At 37.1% G+C, this 22,300-nt stretch overlaps 1 protein-coding gene across 1 annotated transcript in view; it reads right to left on the reverse strand.

Moving 5' to 3' along the window:
- Window positions 1–14,341, reverse strand: part of CSTF3 (cleavage stimulation factor subunit 3) — a 67,832-nt gene extending 53,491 nt beyond the window's left edge. The window contains exon 1 of the mRNA XM_032841002.1: window positions 14,136–14,341. Within this exon, the coding sequence (XP_032696893.1) occupies window positions 14,136–14,162 (27 nt within the window). The 5' untranslated portion in view covers window positions 14,163–14,341. The remainder of the gene's footprint in view (window positions 1–14,135) is intronic.
- Between the last annotated feature and the right edge of the window lie 7,959 nt (window positions 14,342–22,300).

Genomic DNA, 22,300 nt, shown 5'->3' on the forward strand with positions numbered 1-22,300 from the left:
TCTGTCTGCTTCTGCATTCAATCTGCTGTGATATCACATCATGTAAAAATTCCACTGAACTCTCATAAGAGATTAAGAGTGAAAGGGCAGAAATAATTATCTAAAATTTATTATGAAACTATGAACTCACAGATCCTCTGAAAGTCTTAGGAACCTCCCAGGTCCCTGGACCAATTTTGAGAAACACTGCTATAGAACATTCATCCTGAGCCACAAAAGAAAAAGCATGAAATGACATGGAAATTGTATTTTGATGTAAAGGTTTTCAAAACATGATTCACAAATTGTACATACAGCATCATTAAAACTATTAAAAAGGAATTTGCAGTATTATATGATCATACTAAAATGTTTAGTGGTCACATGTGGGTGACAGTTTCATTTTTATTATAAAAATATAATTTAAAAAAAGAGTAATGCCTAAAATAGCCAGCACCTGAGACAAAAATATAAGTACTACTCAAATTGTTGTTCAGAATACCACCTGGGTAGCTCAGTCATTAAGCATCTGTCTTCAGCTTAGGTCATGATCCCAGGGTCCTGAGATTGAGCTCCCCCACAAGGCTCCCTGCTCAGTGGGAAGCCTGCTTCTCCCTCTCCCACTCCCTTGCTCGTGTTCACTCTCTGGCTGTCTCTCTGTCAAATAAATAAATAAAATCTTAAAAAAAAAAAAAAAAAAGAATACCACTATGTGCCAGGAAAAAAAAAGTGACATTCAACTAAGTCAGATAAATGTTAATTTTTAAAGTTGTGTTTTGTCTTTTTACAGGACTTCTTGAAATCTATATGGCAATACAGAATAATATTTAAGAGGAGGCAGAGAGGGAAACACTGCCCCTAACAGCTTTATTTTTTTCAGTGGCAATTAACAACTCATAGAAACATAATGTCAAGGGGCACCTGGGTGGCCGAGTCGTTAACATGTCTGCCTTTCCCTCAGGTCATGATCCTGCGGGGCAGGTCCTGGGATGAAGCCCCACGCCCAGGGGAAGCCTGCTTCTCCCTGTCCCACTGCCCCTGCTGTGTTCCCTCTCTCACTGTCCCTATCAAATCAATAAATAACCCCCCCCCAAAAAAAAAGAAAAAAGAAAAAAAGAAAAATAATGTCAAAACCCCAGATGGGAAGAAATTTTAGTCGTGGGTTTAGGGAAAAAAATATACCTGGAAGTAGTACACTCTTCTTTGGAATAAATTAGTGTCTACCGCTGGTAAGTACACATTTTATTTAGAAAGAAAAACACGTTTTAAAAGACCAACGTAGGAGTGCCTGGGTGGCTCAGTGGGTTAAAGCCTCTGCCTTTGGCTCAGGTCATGATCCAGCGTACTGGGATCGCATCGGGTGCTCTGCTCAGCAGGGAGCCTGCTTCCTCCTCTCTGCCTGCCTCTCCACCTACTTGTGATCTCTGTCAGACAAATAAATAAATAAATCTTTTTAAAAAAAGGTAATTTTTGTATGAAACTCGTATTTTACTAATATATAAGAGCTCTATAAGTAGGCTAGCTCAAGAAACTAAAACTGGATAAGTTTAATAAAGGAGGACTATTGGTCCCAACCACACATTAAAACACAAAATGACATGGCAAAATGGTGTGGTAATGGTTCATGAATCACTGGTTCATGACAGTTGAAAAAGAGAATGATATACGGAAAATGAACAAATAAAGGTGATTATTTCAAAACAGAATAGTGGCTTATTCAAAGCACAGGGTTAGTATAACTGTATAACCATCTATCAGAATAACTACAGTCAACTTTATCAAAATAAGGTTGAATTCCTATTTAACCCCTTCTACTGAAGTAAATTTCACATGGGTTAGAGATTTAAACACTAATAAAAAAAGAACTAGAGGAAAACATACTGAAGTGGATCTAAGGCTTTTCAGAAGCCTTTGAAGAGAGTACACTTAATTCGGTTTAAATTGTGCATGAAAAATTATCAAAGTCAAAAGACAAACCTAAAAAATAGCCAACATATTTGGCAGAGTACTAAATTTATTCATATACAGTCAATAAAAGATCAGCAACTCACAAAATGGGCAATGTACTGGAAGAGTTCATAGAAAAAGAAATAGAAATGTAAGCCATAAGACAGAGATCCAAAGTGTTTTATAATCAATGTTACACTGGCAAGACATTCTCACACTGTTGGCAGGGGCAAATAGTAATGTGATCAAAATTTAACATGAACGTTGACCCTGAATTCCACCTTTGGCAACTTCCACTGTACACATGCACAAAGGTGTATACTGAAGAACTACTACTCGGCTGTTCGCTGTTGCATAAAACTAAAAATAATTAAAATAATCACATATAAAAGAACGGACTAAATAAACTGAGGAATTTGTAGTCACAAAAAAGAAGAGAGCAAGGCAGGTCTATAGATAGCAACATGGAACTATCTCCGTAATACTGGGTGTAAAAAAAAAAAAAAAAAAAACTGGGAGATGAGCTGGGAAGAGACAGAGACAGACTCATGGAAACACTCCCTTTACAATGTATATACTCTTCTACTGTTTTAATTTTTATTCACCCAAGAAATATTTGCTCAGTGCCTAGTATGTGCCACACATTCTTGAAGGGACACTTTGGGATACAACAAAATAAAGTATTCTCCTTTCACAGAGTTTACTTACTTCTTAAAAAAACAAACTTAAGAAAATATTTTAAAATAAAACCAGGATCTTAGTTTATAAGATACCAAGTATGAAATGTTAATGATAAAATAAGAAGTGTGATACAGGAACTTTAAATCAGGACCTAAAAAAGAGCTAAGCTATGCTTGAATTGCTTTAATCAATGCTAACAACTAGTGTTTCAAAGCAGTTTGATGTGAGGTCTTATACACTCAAGATCCACCTGGTGAAAATTAACCTACCAAATTAGGTAACGTATACCACAATCTGTAAAAGGAGAGAGAAAACTCAAAAGATAGTGTCTAATATTCAACCAGCAAAATCACAGCAAGAAGTATACATGTCTCCTTGCTAAATATGCCACTACTTTAGTGACTGTCAACCCTGGCAGCACATTACAATCACCTGGGGCTAAGGGGATATTAAAGATGCTCAAGCCCCACTATGTAATCAATTAAATGAGAATCTCTAGGAACAAGGTGTACCATCACTACTTTTACTCTTTTATCACTATATACATTTTTAAACTCCCTAGATGGTTCTAATGTGCAGCCTCAGGTGAAAACCACAGCTCTCCAAGGGCTTCCTAACCCTTCTTGTTTGCCTCAGAACTTTCCAATAGTCTACTGAAGCCTATGGGCTCTTTCTCAGAAAAATCTTCTTTTTCTTTCTTTCTTTTTTTTTTTTTTAAAGTAGGCTCTACATCCAATGTTGGGCTTGAACTCACAATCCCAAGATCAAGAGTCACATGCTCTTGATGGGGCCAGCCAGGTATCCCTCTCAGAATACTGTTCTTAAATACACAAAATGAACTGTGAGAGACTTCAAAGGAAACCAATTATATTGAAATATAATTACTGAAATATTTTTAAACAAAACTTTACACAGTAATAGATACTTAACATATTAAATAACAGGATCTAATAATGAGTCTAGTGATGAAGACAATAATATTTGGAATATTTATGTCTAGTTAGTTATTGCTAACACTGCCAGTGTGGTTTCTTGCCTACTTTCATAATAGAAAGTTTCAATTTCAGTTAAAGATTAGTAAAAATATTTTCCTCCACCCAACTTCACAGAACCCCTAAAATTCTAACCAGACACCTGGGGGATGGGATTATAATGGACCTACGAACCCAGGCAAAGGATGCTGGAGAGCAGATGTTAAAAAAACGCATTTATCACTCGTTAAATAATAACCCCATTTCATAATAAGAAATATAATTAAATTACATAATTCTACCCAAAATCCAGTTAGAATCTGAAAGAACCATGGGTCAGCTCTTTTTAAAATCTGTTACACTCCTAAATTATTTTCCTTTAGCAAGGATGTAGTTAAATGTTAGTAAAACGAACTACATAGATAATTCTCAATCAAGTGCATTAATTAACAAGAAAGCAAACCAAAACGGCCCAGAATATACTCTGGTAGTTATGGCCACATTTAATTCCTACAACAAAAAGTCATTTATCATCACGAACCAGTTGGGTAGCCAACAACGTTAATTAACACTTTTGCTCTCTTGCCTGGGCATATTTCTATAGGGCAAAGGAAATCTGAGCAGTTTTCCAGTATTCCACAAGGGGACTGGACCTCCATGAAGAATGGAATAGTAGGGGTGCCTAGATGGCTAGTGGGTTGAGCCTCTGCCTTCAGCTCGGGTCATGGTCCCAGGGTCTGGGATCGAAGCCCGCAATGGGCTCTGCTTGGCGGGGAGCCTGCTTCCCCGTCTCTCTCTGCCTGCCTCTCTGCCTACTCGTGATTTCTCTCTCTGTCAAATAAATAAATAAATAAATAAATAAATCTTAAAAAAAAAAAAAAAAGGAATGAAATTATATTACTATTTCCTGAATCTACTGCTGGATCAGAGGAATAGATCAGTTTAAGAAAATTTAGGACAAGTTTCCAGTACTCATTTGAAATGGAATGAGGTCGGAACTCTGCTTAGTATATATAGCCAAAGAACAGCTGTCCCATGGTTACACATCCCCAAAACTTATTTCAAGAAGAAAGTCTACAAAAATCCAGCTTTTGTCTTTGGAATAAACTATCATCCCATTATCATTCTTTAGGGAATGTTAATGGGGAGTAGGTTGGAACTCCAAATCAAATGACCAGAACAAAAGCTGGATTAGTTCCCAAGTCGTGTGTTACCAATGGTATCAGCTGGACTCTGGGAATGTCTTTGATTTGCATAATTTTAAAACCTAGAAAAATAACACAACTGTATGGTGTATACAAAGATACATACCAATATACACTATTTCAAATGGGTACAAAACCCAGAAAAATTTTGAATTGATGATGTACTTTTTTTGGGTACAGGGACACAATGTTACTTAGTACCTATCTCTAGCATCTGTTCTATGAATTGTTTTTCTAGTAGTAGGGTACTGCTAACATGACAACTAATTTTTTTCTCTGTGAATAGTAACAAGTGAAACTGGCTAAAAGTATGAAGGAAGGGTAAATCCATTACACGCTGACCTTTTAAAATTTTCCTTTTAATAATGGCTTTTTTGGGGGCACCTGGGTGGCTCAATGGGTTAAAGCCTCTGCCTTCAGCTCAGGTCATGATCCCAGAGTCCTGGGATAGAGCCCCACGTCCGGCTCTCTGCTCAGCGGGGAGCCTGCTTCCTCCAATCTCTCTCTCTGCCTGCCTCTCTGCCTACTTGTGATCTGTCAAATAAATAAAAATCTTTTTAAAAAATGGCTTTTTTAAAGGCATAATCATATACATGCCACTTATTTAAAGTATACAATTCCCAGTAAATTTTTTAAAAACATCTTATCATCCAACAAGAACCATCCTAATAGCCATTACCTTTCCCAAGGCCCTAGCCCTAGGCAACCACCAAACTACTTTCAGTCTCCATAATGTGCAGGTATTCCATGTAAATGGTATCGTACAATAGGTTATTGTTTCTAGCTTTATTTTGCGTGTTTCTAAGGTTTGTGTTTCATCATGTATCAGTATTTTCCTCTCTAATGTCAAGTAAAATTCCACTATATGGATAATCCCACAAATCCTACATTTTATTTAACTACTGATGGTCGTTTGGATTGTTTCCCAGTTTTGTTTTTTTTTTTTGAAGATTTTATTTATTTGACAGAGAGAGATCACAAGTCGGCAGAGAGGCAGGCAGAGAGAGAGAGAGGGAAGCAGGCTCCCTGCTGAGCAGAGAGCCCAATGAGGGACTCGATCCCAGGACCCTGAGATCATGACCTGAGCCGAAGGCAGCGGCTTAACCCACTGAGCCACCCAGGCGCCCGTTTCCCAGTTTTTGAGTGGAGTTCATTTTGTGTTTTTTACACACACACACACACACACACACACACACACACACTCTCTCTCCTTCCTACAGGTGAAACTGATAGGTCATATAGTGATTTTTTTTTTTTAAAGATTTTATTTATTTATTTGACAGAGATCACAAGTAGGCAGAGAGGCAGGCAGTGACAGAGAAAGGGGGAAGGAGGTTCCCTGCTGAGCCCGATAAGGGGCTCAATCCCAGGACCCCAGTAATTCTATTTTTAACACTGAGGAACTGCCAGACGGTTTCCCAAAGTGATTGAACCATTTTACATTCTAAGCAACAGTGTTAAGAGGGTTCCAATTTCTTCAGATCTTCACCAACACTTGTCTTTTGATGATTCTGATCATCCTACTGGGTATAAAATGGTTTTGATTTACATTGCTCTGATCGTTAATGAAGTTCAGCATTTTTTTAATGTTCTTATATGCCATTTGTCTTTGGAGAAATGTCTTTTCAGATTCTTTGCCCATTTTTAATTGGGTTATCTTTTCATTGCTGAATTGCAAGAGTCTTTTGTATTACAGATACAAGTCCCTTGTCACCAGATTTATAAAAAGTTTCTCCCAGGGGCGCCTGGGTAGCTCAGGTCGTGGTCTCAAGGTCCTGGGATAGAGCCCCGCTTCTGGCTCTCTATTCAGCAGGGAGCCTGTTCCCCCCACCCTCTACCTGCCTCTCTGCCTACTTGTGATCTCTGTCATCAAATAAGTAAAAAAAAAAAAAAAAAAAAAAGTTCCTCCCATTAGGTGGGTTTTTTCACTTTCTTTGATTAATCTTTTGTTTGTTACATGAAGCCAGCCCAGAGAAAACAGAATTTGACAAGGGCCTCACATACACTACGCACCATTTCAATGGTTCTCAAACTTTTTGTAAAAGAATCACTCTACAGTCTTAAAAACTGAAGAACCGAACAAAAATTTTTTAAAATGTGGCTTTATCTATTAATATTATCATATGAGATAGTAAAATTGAGAAAAAAAATTTTAGTTCATTTAAAAATAACTTTATTTAAAAATATTTTCCAAAGCAAAAAAATAATTAGTGAACACAACGGCAGTTTTATGTTTTTGTGACACTTAAATGTCTGGCTGAATAGAAGACATTACCTGCTTCGGTTTTTTCATCTACTGCAGTATATTGTTACGGATGAAGTATGACTATATAACTAGGTTTATGAAGTATATGACTATGTATGTAGATGGGAAAGGAAAAGCACTTTTATTTCTTTTTTTTAAAAAGACTTTATTTATTTATTTGACAGACAAAGATCACAAGTAGGCAGAGAAGCAGAGACAGGAGGAAGCAGGCTCCCTGCTGAGCAGAGAGCCCAATGCGGGGCTCAATCCCAGGACTCTGGGATCATGACCTGAGCCAAAGGTAGAGGCTTTAACCCACTGAGCCACCCAGGCGCCCGGAAAAGCACTTTTAATAGCCTTTTCATGTAATTGTGGATAGTTCATGTAGCCTCCAAAAAACTCTAAGTTAAACTTTACTGAAACAGCATACCAGTTTCTATATGGCAGCTTAACTAATATTAGGGGGTGAGTTAACTCAGGTGCGAGGGGGGGAAATGACAAAAATGATTAATGATTGAAAGAATTAAATAATCAAATTTATTCTTCCCATCCCCACCAGGGAAGTGCAACTTTCACAGAAAAAAAAAAAAAAAAAAGAAGGTAGTTTTCCTCCAAATATAGCTATTTTTGTGGTAAATGGGGAGGGTGTGATGCTAGAGGTCATACCTAAATTAAAGATCAGTGAAAATTTAATCCAAAGGATAAACAAAAGTATAGGGGAGAAGATGGTAAATTAAAAGATTTAAATCTATATAAATAGTTCTTGACCAGGGTGAACAGAACTAGAGGATGAGTCTCTAACATGGTTTTGTAATGAATATTTCCCACTATTAAGGGTAATGACTGACTAAATATACTACAGGAAGGAAAACCACAAAATACTATCAAAAGCCTAACCATCTTCAAATAATCTGCAGTTTTTCCTCCACTTATTTTATAAAGAATGTATTCAAAAACAACTTTTAAGGTTCAGATATCTTCAACCTCTGTGGTTTGCACATTTTACATAAAAATTACCCATGGTACTTGTTTCAAATGAAGATTCTCAAGTCTCACCTACAGAATCTGTCATAATAAGTCTGAAATTAAGATGTACGCACCTATAGTTGTATAAAAACACTTAAGTGATTATGATACAATGGGCCACAGACTCCATTTGGACAAACACTAACTAATCTGTTCTCTACATACATTTTCCATAAGTTGTTTCTTTAAAAATAAAGTAACATCAGACCTAAGTCATTCCATGTTTTCCCTAAAACATTAATAAAGCTGCATAAATTACACTATCTATGTGAAGTCTTTAGTCTCCCTTGGTAGTTAACCTTTATTCAAAATTAAAAATAGACGAGAGTGGCACTTTGCAAGATTATCTGCAAGTAGTAACAGAGACGATTCGTATGCCTAGAGAATAAAGCAGTTTACGTGACCAGTGACATCAGGACTGAATGCCAGTTTAGTCCTATGTGTGTTCCTTTACCAGTGCAACAGAACTCTACCACATTTTTTTTTTTTTGGTAAATGAATCTGATTATGTATTCTGCATACCATCCCTTCAGCCCTTCCAGAGACTAAAAATCTACAAACATGTAAACAATTCAAAACTCAAGAAAAAACACGCTAAAGATTATTGGCCCAAATAATGATACTTATCATATGTGCTTATTAAATCTGCTTATTAATTCCCTAGGAAACAAACAGCTGCAACTACAAATAAAAATCTGAATCTTTAGAATTCAAAAAATGTGGCTTTAGACCAAAAGTAGCCAAGATATTAATTCACTAAATAAACTAAATAAAACATTAGCAAATCATCAGGACAGTTTTGTCCTCCGGCTTTATTCAGTATTTACTGATTATAAACTATCCATTAATCTAAAAATCTGCTAACTCAAATCCATTTTTACATCAATTCTCACTCCATTACCAACTGCCCAGCAAAACAAAACAAAAAGACTCAAATTCACAGGCAGGTCTTTATCTACAGAGAAAAGATTTAGAGACAATGGCAGAAAAGCTTACAACTATGAAGGGTTTTTGGGAATTATCCACTTAATAGGTACAAAGACCTCAACACAGGTTTTGAAATTCTGGAAAGTCTATCTGGGATGTAAGCTGTATTCCTGAAATTCCTAAATTCTTAATGCTGAAGGAATTTGCAATCTCTCTTAACACAGCACCTTTATACTGTACTTCTAAGGAAAACCAATACTTACATAAACACAGATCAGTCTCTCTTAGGAACAACTATTGCCAACTAGAGTATTCTACATGGTTGAAATACTAACAAAAAAGATGAACTCAATTTTGGCTGCCCCAAACTGTTATACCGAGTATCACAACAGGAGGAGGAAAAGTAGGAAAGGCTATTACAGAAAGATTGTTAAAAACTGATAAAACTAATTGGGCCCAAATAACACATCATCTAATATATATACCTGGCCCTCTCCCTTACCACCCCCTACCCAATCCACTTTGGCTTTTTTTTTTTTTTTAAAGATTTTATTTATTCAGGGGACCCTGGGTGGCTCAGTGTTAAAGCCTCCGGCTCAGGTCATGATCCCAGGGTCCTGGGATCAAGCTCCACATCAGGTTCTCTGCTCCGTAGGGAGCCTGCTTCCTCCTCGCCTCTCTGCCTACTTGTGATCTGTCAAGTAAATAAATAAAATCTTAAAAAAAAAAAAAAATTTTATTTATTCATTTGAGAGAGAAAGAGAGAGGCAGCACAAGCAGGGGGAAAAGCAGAGGGAGAAGCAGACTCCTCATCAAGCTGGGAGCCTAACATGGTACTCTATTGCAGGACCTGGAGATCGTGAACTGAGCTGAAGGCAGACACTTAACCAACTGAGCTACCCAGGGACCCCTCCACTTTGCGTTTAAAACTGTTTTTGATAGGCGCTCGGGTGGCTCAGTCAGTTACGGGACTGCCTTAGGCTCAAGTCATGATCCCTGAGTCCTGGGATCCTGGGATCGTGTCCCAGCTCCGCAGGGAGTCTGCTTCTCCCTCTGACCTTCTCCCCTCTCATGCTCTCTCTTACGCACTTTCTCAAATAAATATTTTTTAAAAAACTGTTTTGATAATACCATTATCTTTTAACTGCTAGTAAGTAGTAACGGTTACCCAACAAAACCTTAAACCAGGATTTTTGTTTCAACACTGTATGTGTTCATCTTTCATCTTAGTAAGTATATAGCAGGGAACATTTTTCATTATTTTCCACATTATCCCAAACTTATCTTTCACCAAAAGACAACAATGATTTATGGCCCCAAGTTCCCCTCATTAAGAACTACTGGTAATTATGCTTCTTCAGGTTATGCAAATTTTCCAAAGTGAGGATCATTTTGTTTACAATATAGGCCTTCCTAATCCTAGGTCGGTTATAAGTTGTTTTAAAAATGAAGTCTTAGGGGCACCTGGGTGGCTCAGAGGGTTAAAGCCTCTGCCTTCGGCTCAGGTCATGATCCCAGGGTCCTGGGATCGAGCCCCGCATCGGGCTCTCTCCTTGGTGGGGAGTCTGCTTCCTCCTCTCTCTCTTTGCCTGCCTATCTGCTTACTTGTGATCTCTCTCTGTCAAATAAATAAATAAAATCTTAAAAAAAAAAATGAAGTCTTATTTCTAAAAGATGAGTGCAGAAACAATTTTAGGGATTTAAAGGTTCATATGAATTGGCCTGGCTGAACACATTATTCTCCCTCTTCTTATCTAACAAAACTTTAAAAAAAAAAACCCCACTCTTATGCCCAAATTATTTTTTTATTTGTGCACCTGTCCTCCCAAAATTAAATTCTATGGGAATTTCTAATGTATCTCATACAGCCTAAATGCAAAATTCATCCATTAAGTTACTGAACACCTTTAAGTATCAAAACAGAATTTCCTAGATTCCTAGATGCAAGGATGAATAAATTAGGCAGTCCTTTCAACTCACGGACAAACCCAGTGGAGGAACTCCAGACAACAGCTAAATGCTGTAGGGGTACTGCACAAGGTAAAATGGAGCTAAAAAAGTACACGATCAAAAGCTGAACCAAGCACTAACATATGTGTGTATGTATATACAGATAATATATCCAGAGACACACACACAAGACAAAAATATAGCCATAATTCCACACACGAACCAGATGTGTTTTCATTAGGGAGTAGAGAGGAACCTACAAGCACACAGTTTTGTCATCACCGAACTGACAAAAACAGTAATAAAAAATACTAATGAAAAATGCCAAGGTAAATTAAATAGCTCTCTATGCAAAAATGGAACTTCCTCACAAGAGTTAAAAAAAAAAAAAACTACAATAAATCTTAGCAAGCCATCCTGCTTGTTTACAATCATTTCCCCATTTCAGAGGGCACAAATTTATAGATTCGGTACCAAGAAAGTAATGACCATCCGTATTTTTGAATAACAAAGATACCAGCAGGTTTGTTCAACCAAATTTTTTTTTTTTTGAGCTTCAATGTTATGAGGCTAAAAGAAATCTACAACTATCTTGCCATATTCTTTGTCCATAACATCCTTTGGCATCTTTCCAAAGCGAACGCCCCATTTAATGATTCTTCAGTTGTATTTAGTCTTTTTGTCTATCATTTCAGCTCATTTTAGGTGCTCTTTCCCCTAAACAGTCACCAATTAGTTAAAAGGTTATTGAGGAACACATCATCAACCTACAGAATACTAACTGCAAAAGGAAAAATAATCCTCTCTATCCAAAATAAATAAAATCTTTTAAAAAAGAGAAAGAAAAAAATTCTTCACAGAAAAATACAAGCCAGTCAGAAAGACCGAGTAGAATTAGAACACCACCATTCACCACCTCCAATGTAATAACTGATTTATTCAAGAATTATTAATTGACAAATAACTAGTTAAAAGGTTATTGAAAGGAACACAAAATCAGCCCACAGATTACTAACTGCAAAGGAGAAAATAATCCTTCACAATGAAGAAACCCAGAGTCCTCATCCTACCCAAATAATCAAACTTAACCATCACTAACAGTGGCACAACCTAACCACTTGGCATGAAGTGCCTTTTGATGTAACATTATACCATTCTACCCCAAAATATTTAAGCCAAATATTATCAGAGCTCTCAGTTTAGACCTAAGCAACCACAAAGTTTTCAGGAAATAACAAAAGATAAAGGGACAAGTTAAATGATACCACACACACAAAAATCAAATCAACTCAGAAAATGAGAAGTTTTTACTAGAAAATTGTCCAGGATTCTTCAGACAAACAATATCCCCAGGAGAAAAGGGGGGTGGGGGGACTGTTCAAGAGATACAACAAAATGATGCATGTAAACCCAAATTAGATTCTAATAAAGTAAAAGAAAATAAAGAAAAAAGAAAGAAAATCCAATGAATCCTATTTTGGGGATAACTGGGGAAATGTGAACAGAAACTGGGATTCAGAAATGATATGTTATTACTATTAATTTTCTTAGGTGAGAAAACGGTATGGTTATATAACTGCATCAATGTCCTTATATAAAAGAATGATGAAATTTAAGGGGCTGAAATATGTGTCAACTTACTTTCAAGTAAGTATGTAAGCAGAGATAGGGAAAAACGGTTAACAACTGCTGATTCTAGGTGAAGAACTGTATTGCTAGCATTCATTGCACTTCCAACTTTTCTCTATGTACTAAACTTTGCACGATAAAACTTTTAGGTTAATTTCTCTTCCTGTAAATTTTCACCACCATCTCTCCCATTTAAACCACCACAGTTCTGAAATATTCAAGGTGATGACATTTCAGTGTCTTTATAATTTTAGATAAATTTAAGAATTAACAAGTTCTGGAAACTTTCAATAAAATCTTAGGACATCACTACTCCTCAGCTTTCAAGTGACAAAACATGAGCCCATCTCAGAAAAACGGTAGGTATACATAAACAGATTTGATAAAATAATTTTGAGACTTGAGACTTTGCATTTTGGGGCATTGTGACAGCATGTAAAATGTAAACGGGATTTCAGTACTGAAATCAGTCAACAGGCAAACACAAAATTTAATTTAGCAAGCCTTCCCGACATAATGACATTTACAGCCACCCAGACCATTCAAGAGGAACTCCAACTTTGCCTCATCTCTGTCAACCTCCAAAACAGCCTCTACCTTCTAAGCTGGGAATTTAAAAAACAAAAACCTAAGTGTAGTTCGTTACCACGGCAACGGGAAATTTCAGGAAATTGAGGCTCTGCAGGTCTAGCTAGCCTCCATTTTAAAAACTATTTACCTAAACATAGCAGGACTTAAATCGAAAAAACAAATGGAATGACATCTCTCATAAGGTATCAGTTTCCTCTTTCAAACTAAAAGGTAGTATTTACCCAAATTCTGAACAAAGTGCAAAAGAAACAAATCACTTTACTAAATATCTGATTTTTACAGTATTTATAAGTCACTTACACCCAGTACTAAAGCAGACGCTTTTACTTACAGTGGCCAAAACCAATTTCTCATTTCCGATTTATCAAATTCTGCAATATTTGTGTCGCTTTAAAAACGAAAATGAACTGCGTACAGAATACAGAGAAAAAGAAGGAAGCAGAAGCAAGCCACACAATTCCTGAATCTCGGCAAAACCATGCTCTTCTCCTACACTGCTTCCTTCTTCATTCGCACTGGCAAGAGACTATTTCTCCAGATAAGTTTCATCTCCGATTATTTCTCAAAGTGGTTTCCTATTTCGTGGTATATCGGAGAGGTGGCAGAGGAAACAGTCAAGTTTTTCGAAAACAGCGACTACACGTTAAAGTAATCAATTCCTAACCACCCCAGTATCAAAATGGTATCAAAGGAAGGTATCTCACAGGAGCAGTCCCATGAACCTAACTAAACAGGACGAAGCAGCTTCCTGGCTATTGTCTAGGTTAAATATTTGTTCGTATTAACGCCTAAGGCAGAGAAGCCAAAAAATAACTTCAGATCTCAGTCAGCCCTTGCTCCCCATTCCCACATTGTCCTATACCCGGTTCTCCCGGTCCATTAGACCCCGATTTCTTCCTCAGGCGAACATGGCTGGAGTACTCGGACGAACACAGACTTGAAGAGAAGAGGTCGCCACGAGGCCCCACCACTCTCTTTCCTCACCTGCTCCGGGGCGCCGTCTCCTGACATGGCCTCAGTTGACTAGAAAGGGAGAACTGGCCCGCGATGCGAAGCTAGAAAAGAGAAATTAAACTAAAAACCACCCCAAACCAGTAAAGTTACCCCCTGCCCAGCGGAGCCAGACCGCCAACACCAAACGCCACCGCCCACTCAGATATGAATTAAAATGGCTGCGCCCCAGCCGGATGAGGAGAGAGGTGTGGCTTCTGCATTAACTTCCGGGGCAGTGGGCGGAGCTAAGATCGCAACACGCCAGTTACTCGGCCGCGCAGATGCAGAGAGAATCCAGCAGCGGGCCCAAAGCCTGTGCTGATGTCACGACCCTGGGCTAGGGGAGCTGTTGCTGAGCTGGCTATAACCGGCTGGGAGGCGGGAAACTGTTTAGCCTGGAGGCTCGCGCGCCTTTTGGAGTTTAATTATCAAGCTGTGGAACCTGGTTTTTCGCTGTTGAAGCCTGACTGCCAATCTGTTTAGTTCAGGCAAACTGGCCGTCTTAGGACAATGCTAAGTTTAAATGCCTTTTATATTTTGGAGATAGGGAATATATCGAGGTTTTCTATGGTATAAGCTAATGCTTTCTATGCTTCTTAGGGATAAGAGGAACAGTTCGAGCTCATATTAATATGTACTGCCACTACCTCCTATTGTGTCTAAGGTTTTAACGTCTGTAAATCCTGGGTTTTAAGCTCAGCATCTCACCATGATTCTTCGTATGCAAAGTGGAGGTAAAAGCAGTCAGACTCTGAAGCCAGACTCCATTCATTTGAATCCTGGCTACGTCTCTCACTTGATCGGTAACCGTGGGCAATTTAACTTTGCCCATGCCGCAGTTTCTTTGCCAATAGATAGGAATAACAGTAGTACCCGCAATCTAAATAAGGTGTGCACGTAAAAGCGCTCAGAGCATGTGTGGCATAGCCCAAGATTAAGTGAGAACAGGTCTCTTCTCAAACTAATTTCCAGGGAAAGTTCGTCATACTGTGTCTGCTTTCATTCTCCTCTCGGATAGTGGCCTACATGCCAAAGTAAACCTAAACTTTTCCCATACCTTATTCTTTTCTGTCTCCTTGCTTCTGCTTATGTATTTCCACCACCCTTTCCACAGCCTGAATTCTTACCCTTCCAAGTAATCAGACACATGAAGAATAATAGATGTATGTTAACACAAAGATGTAAATGGTTATTGCACCACCCAACAATAGAGGACATTAAATATATTACAGATAATCCATGATATTGTTACCTGAAAAAGAATGCAAAAATAGTGCACATTATATAGGAGACACACACACACACACACACACACTACCTTAAAATATTTAAAGATGAAAAGCAGTTATCTCCAGATCAGGTGTCACATAATTTTCCTTTTTATCTGTTTTCTGAGTTTGTCTATGATTGATTACTGCAAGAATACATCTTTAAGAATAATATTCACAAACACACAAAAGAATAGCATTTATGTTCTATTCTTCAAAGTTGGACTCAAATGCTGTTTTTTCCTAATATTTTTATGAAAAACTTCAAAGAGATAAAAGTTCAAAGAATAATCCAATAAATGCCTATATCCCCAACACCTTGATCCAGTGACTAACATTTTGACGTTTGCTTTATATGTATGTATTTACATGTATAGTACACTTTTTGCAAAATAATTTGAAAGCAAATACAAACATCATGACACTTCATCCAAAAATAAGTCAGTTTATGTCTTCTGAGAATGAGACATTCTTCTTCTTAACTACAATATCATTATCACACCTAAGAAAATTGATAATTATTTCCTAACATTATTTACTATTCAGTTTATAGTCAAATTTTCCCAAGTATCCCAAAAATGTCTTTTTGGAGGTTTTGGGTTTTTTTACAAATCACGATCCAATAGAGTTTCAAGCATTGCATTTAGTAGTTATATTTCTTCAGTTGCTTTTATTCTAGAAATAGTCTTCTCATCTCATCTCATTTATTTTTTGAGCTTTTTATGAGACCTGACTGGTTTTCTCTAGGAATGTCCCATATTCTGGATATATCCCAAAGTATGCCCTAAAGGAATGATAAGATTCAGGTTAAACATTCTGGCAAGAAGGGGCACCTGGGTGGCTAAGTCAGTTAAGTGGCTGCTTTGGCTCTGGTCATGATCTCAGGGTCCTGGGATCCAGCCCCATGATCTAGGCGTTCTGCGATCCAGCCCCACCTCAAGTCCCATATCAGGCTCCCTGCTCAGCAGGGAGTCTGCTTCTCCTTCTCACTCTCTTCTGTGCTCTCTTTCTAATAAATAAAGAAAATCTTAAAAATTTTTGCTTTGTCAAGACTATGTCACAGGTATAGCTATGTACTTCATTTTGTATTATGTCAGGAGATACATCAAACTACTAATTTGGTGCTAAGTTTGATCACTTATTTGGGTGGTGACTATCAGTTGTCTCCTTTAGGTACATTTCACCCTTTGTAGTTAAGGAGCAGGTAATTGCAGAGTAAGGTGTTAACACATGCTAATTTCCTGTTCCCCAACAAATTTTCACCATGGTTTGGTCATCTACTAATAAATCTTTCTTGAATTAATAGTGAAATACTTGGTGATTAAATAAAATTTTTTTATTCTATTATTCCTTCTACATTAATAGAAAGTTCTGTGAAAAAGTAGTCTTCCTCATTAATATGTAAAAATTGGGTAATTGCTTAATTTTTTCCCTTTAATGACAAATTTTCAAAGCAAAGGTTTTGATTTAATACCTCCTTCAAGTAGTAGAAAATGAATTTTTTTTCTGGATTTTTCTCTTTGAGTATCATTGTGGATTTATGAGTTTTTTAAAACTTAAGTTATTTCAATCAATTGTAATCATTATTCTTTTGGGGCCAGTACTAGTCCCTTTATACTGGGTAACTGGATCCCATGTCTTTTTGACATGTTGCCATTAGTTTTGGAAAACTTCCTGACTTACTGGCACAAAATATCTTAGACTCACTTCCCTGTTACAGAATTGTACCCTCCCTGTCACAGACCTAGACTCAGTTATTTTTCCAAGGTACATTGGTTCCTTTATTTTGGAAATGGTAATAGAAACAAAATGTGAGCCATAGATGTTCTTTGCTCCTGGGTGCCATTGTTTCTAGGCCTTTTCAGAGTTCAGAGATAGTAAATGTATTTTTTAAATTATGAGTTCATTTATTGATTTCCAATTCAAATTTAATTTTTCTGTGTTGATTCTACATTTATATCTCATTTCTCTTACTCTTGGTCCTTACAAAATATATTAAAAAGTTTTTAGATTACATCAAAATAAAAAGCTTCTGCACAGCAAAGGAAACTATCAATAAAACTAAAAGACAACCTCCTGATAAAGGGTTAGTATCCAAAATATATACAGAACTTATATAACTCAACAACAAAAAACCAAATAATCCAATTTTAAAATGGGCAGAAGACATGAACAGGCAATTCTCCAAAGAAGACAGAGATGTCCAACAGACACACAAAAAGATGCTCAACATCCCTTATCATCAAGGAAATGAAATCAAAACTGCAATGAGATATCACCTCACACCTGTCAGAATGGCTAAAATCAAGAACACAGGAAACAACAAGTGATGTTAAGGATGTAGAGAAAAAGGAACCCTCAGGCACTGTTGGTAGAAATGCAAACTGAACTAGTCACCTGTGAAAATGGTATGGAGGGTCCTCAAAAATTTCAAAATAGAATTATGATATGATCTAGTAATTCCACTATTAGGTATTTATGAAAACACTAATTCTAAAGGATATATACACCCTCATGTTTATTGCAGTATTATTTACAATGGCCAAATTATGGAAGCAGCTGAAGTGTTCCTCAATAGATGAATGGATAAAGAAGATGTGGTACACACACACACACACACACACACACACACACACACACACAAAATATGGAATAGTATTCAACCATAAAAAAAGAACAAAAACCTGGCCATTTGCAACAACATGGATGGATCTAGAGAGCATAATGCTAAGCAAAATGAATCAGTAGAGAAAAACAAATACCATATGATTTCACTTATATGTGGAATTTAGGAAAGAAAACAAATGAACAAAGGAAAAAAGGAACAACCTAAAAAAGAGACTCTTAATTATAGAGAACAAACACATGGTTACAAGAGGGGAGGTGGGTGGTGGGATGGATGAAATAGGTGAAGGTGATTAAGAGTATACTTATCTTGATGAGCACTGAGTAATATATAAAATTGTTGATCACTAAAAAACAAAAAATTAAGTTTCTAGTTTAAAATACGAATACTAAAATATCAATATCAATACATTTTCTGAGTGATGTTTAAGTCTTCTTTAAAATTCTTTTTGTCCTTACATTATGTCATATTAAGGATGTTCAGTCAGGGTCAGGTTTCAAAGTCACTTGAAATAATTCTTGTCTCTCTGAGTTTATGTGAGCAATTTGACATACAGTTAGGTTCAACTGTTTCATTTGGTTTCAATTTTAATGTTTGATCTTTTTATCTGTAATTTTATTTTTAAGTATAAAAACCCCATCACATGGTTCAAGAATCAAAACTATGTAAAGAGTTATTTTCAGAGGAGTTTCACTTCAGTCTCTAGACCCTCTACCCACCCAATCCCATTCCCATTCTCTATAGATAATCATTTTTATTAGTTTCCAGTGTTTCTTATTGCAAACATAAGCAGGTATGTATTTTGCCTTTTTTCTTATACAAAAGGTCTCCAAGTATACACTTGCTTTTTTTTACTTAGTGTGTTGTGGAGCTCACTCCCTACTTTACCAGTAAAGATTTTCATCATTCTTTTTTGTTTATTTAACATTTGAATAGTACTCCATTGTGTGGATTACCATAAACTTTACCCAACCTTATTGATGGAAATCTGTGTTGTTCCCATTCTTTTGCTCTACAAATAATGCTTCAGCAAATAATCTTGTACATATGTTTTTTTTTACATTTCTGGATATGTATCTTAGGGGTACATTCCTAAAACGAGATTGCTAAGTCAAAGGGTAAATAGACATCTAATTTTATTAGATCTTACCAAACTCCCTTCCACGGGAATTGTGCCATTTTGCACTTCCCAGGTCCCTGTATTATTTTTCCCATAGCTCCTCAACAGTGTGTTGCAAATTTGGACTTTAGCCAATCTGATCAGTAAGAAGTGCTATCTCAGTACAGTTTTATTCGCATTCCTTTTTTATTTTTTTCTTAACAAGTGAGACTATAATCTTTTCATATGTGTGAGGGTCATTTCCTCTTACTCAGAACTGTCTGTTCATGTTTTTGCCCTTTTTTCTCTTTATTTTTGGTCTTCATTGTCTTGGTTTTTTAAAATGCTCTCTGGGGGCACCTGGGTGGCTCAGTTGGTTAAGCATCTGCCTTCAGCTCAGGTCATGATCCCAGGGCCCTGGGATCCAGGCTCTGCTCAGCAGGGTATCTGCTTCTCCCACTCCTTTTCCCTCTCCCCTGCTTGTGCTCTCTCTCTGTCAAATAAATAAATGAAAATCTGGGACACCTGGGTGGCTCAGTTGGTAAAGCGCTGCCTTCAGCTCCGGTCATGATCCCGGTATCCTGGGATCGAGTCCCACATCGGGCTCCTTGCTGGGCAGGGAGCCTGCTTCTCCCTCTGCCTCTGCCTGCCACTCTGTCTGCCTGTGCTCACTCTCGCTCTTCTCTCTCTGACAAATAAATAAATAAAATCTTAAAAAAAAAAAAAACTTAAAAAAAATGAATATCTTGGGGCGCCTGGGTGGCTCAGTGGGTTAAGCCTCTGCCTTCGGCTCAGGTCATGATCTCAGGGTCCTGGGATCGAGTCCTGCATCGGGCTCTCTGCTCAGCAGGGAGCCTGCTTCCCTCTCTCTCTCTCTGCCTGCCTCTCTGTCTACGTGTGATCTTTCTCTGTCAAATAAATAAATAAAATCTTAAAAAAAAATGAATATCTTTAAAAAAACAAATAAGTGCTCTCTATGTTATAGAGGTTCACTCTTTGAGTGTTATATAGGTTGCAAATATTTCATCTTCATTTCTTGTTTTTCTTTTAATTGTACTTTTAAGGATTTTTTTTTGGTGGGGTGACAGGAGGTTGGGTGGGGGTTTTTGTTTGTTGGTTTGTTTTTGGTTTTTTGTTATGCAAAAAAATCAGTTTAATTGTTATGTATTGGAATTCATCAATCCTATTGTCCTGGATTTGGGGACCAAGATAGAAGGGATTTCTCCATTCCCAGGTAATAAATTCACTCATGGTTATAATATTCCTATGATTTCATTCTTTCCACTGAGATATGTTGCTAGAATTGGCAAATAAAAATACAGCACAATCAGTTAAATTTGAATTTCATATAAACAACAAATAATTTTTTGTAAAGTCTGTACCAAGGAGCAAATGTAGCAACTCTGTATCTTAATTGGCAACCCTACATTTAGATTTATGATCCATTTGGAGTTTATTCTGGTGTACATTAGGCAGCATGAGTCCAATCTTATCTTGTCCCGGATACAAATTCCATTTTCAAAAAGTAATTTTTAATGAAGGAGTAGTCTTAAATAAATTAGTGGCGATATGATATTTTACCCTCAATGCTCTGTTTTGCATCTTTCAAAAATTAAGGAAATTTTCCTATCTAGCCAACATAGTACTACCACATCTAATTAAATTAATAATTCCTTGATGTCCTCTAATATCTAGTACATATTCAGATTTTCTAATTGTCCCAAAACCTTCTTCACATTTGGTTTACCTAAAACAAGAGCTTATTTAGGACAACATGTTATGTTTGGTTTTTCTGTTTCTTATATCTCTTAGTTTAGGGCAGTTCCTTTTATCACAATACTGATTTGTTGAAGAGACTAAGCCAGTTAGTTGTCTTTTTTTTTTTTTTTTTAAGATTTATTTATTTATTTAAAAGAGAGCATGCGCAATTGTGAGCAAGGGAGAGAGTGAGAGAATCCTCAAGTAGACTTCCCACTGAGCATGGAGCTCAATGCCAGGCTCAAATCCCAGGACAATGAGGTCATGATCTGAGCTGAAACCAAGAGCTGGACACTCAACTGACTCATCCACCCAGGTGCCCCAGTTAGTTGTCTTCTAGAATGCATGTTCCACCTATGCATTTGTGTCCTTGCTTCCTCATGAAGTTATCCCATGAGTTTCCCATTGCAGGTGTGGTTAAATCTGTTAAATAACATAAACCTTTATACTGGATTAGGTGGAGACAGTCTCTTTCTATCACAGTCTTCTTACAAGTAGAAAGTAATTCTTTGGAACCACATACATGTCAGGTTCTTCATCAATTATTCACCTCATGGTTCTTACACTAACTGATAATTTATGACTTGCTAATTTAAGGTTATTTTATTATCATTTTCTAATTATATGATTAGTTTTACATATTTACTAGCATTCTTATGAAGAGTTTTCCCTTATTCACTGAGCCTACTTAGAAAGCAGGTTAAAGGGGCACCTGGGTGGCTCAGTGGGTTAAAGCCTCTGACTTCAGCTCGGGTCACAATCCCAGGGTCCTGGGATCGAGCTCCGCATTGGGCTCTCTGCTCTGCAGGGAGCCTGCTTCCCTTCCTCTCTCTCTGCCTCCCTTTCTGCCTGCTTGTAATCTCTGTCTGTCAAATAAATAAAATCTTAAAAAAAAAAAAAAAAAAGGAAGTGGTCAACCATGAACCAGGTGCTAAGTCAAGTAAAATGAAGATTGGGAATTCTCCACTGGACTTAGCAATATAGAGATTATTGATGACCTTGGCCACAACAGTTTTGAAAGAGTTATGGGGGCAAGTACCTGATGAAGTAGGTTAAGAAAGACAGAAGAGAGGAATCATTGAGCAGCCTTTGAAGGGATTTTCCTGCAAAATAAAACAAGGAAAGGGAAGGGAGAACAGTAGCTGCTAGAACAATCAGTCGAGAAAGAAATTTTCCTTTGTTCTGTTTGTTTACTATGGATAGCTTTTAGTAAGTAGACAGAATTTACTGGGGGGAAAAGGGTCCATGCTCTGTATCTTGCTTTGTTTGTACAATCTGCCTTGTGAAGAAAAGAACCCATAAGAATTTTTTAAAAACTCAATTTCTGTCAGCTGTCTCATCAGGCTGCCTCCCCATGAGACACTACTTCTATCCGCTTCATTTTCTTTATCCTCACTGCCATTCC

Source organism: Lontra canadensis, unplaced genomic scaffold (assembly GCF_010015895.1).
Source record: "Lontra canadensis isolate GAN:19392208 unplaced genomic scaffold, GSC_riverotter_1.0 scaffold118, whole genome shotgun sequence".
Lineage (NCBI taxonomy): Eukaryota > Metazoa > Chordata > Mammalia > Carnivora > Mustelidae > Lontra > Lontra canadensis.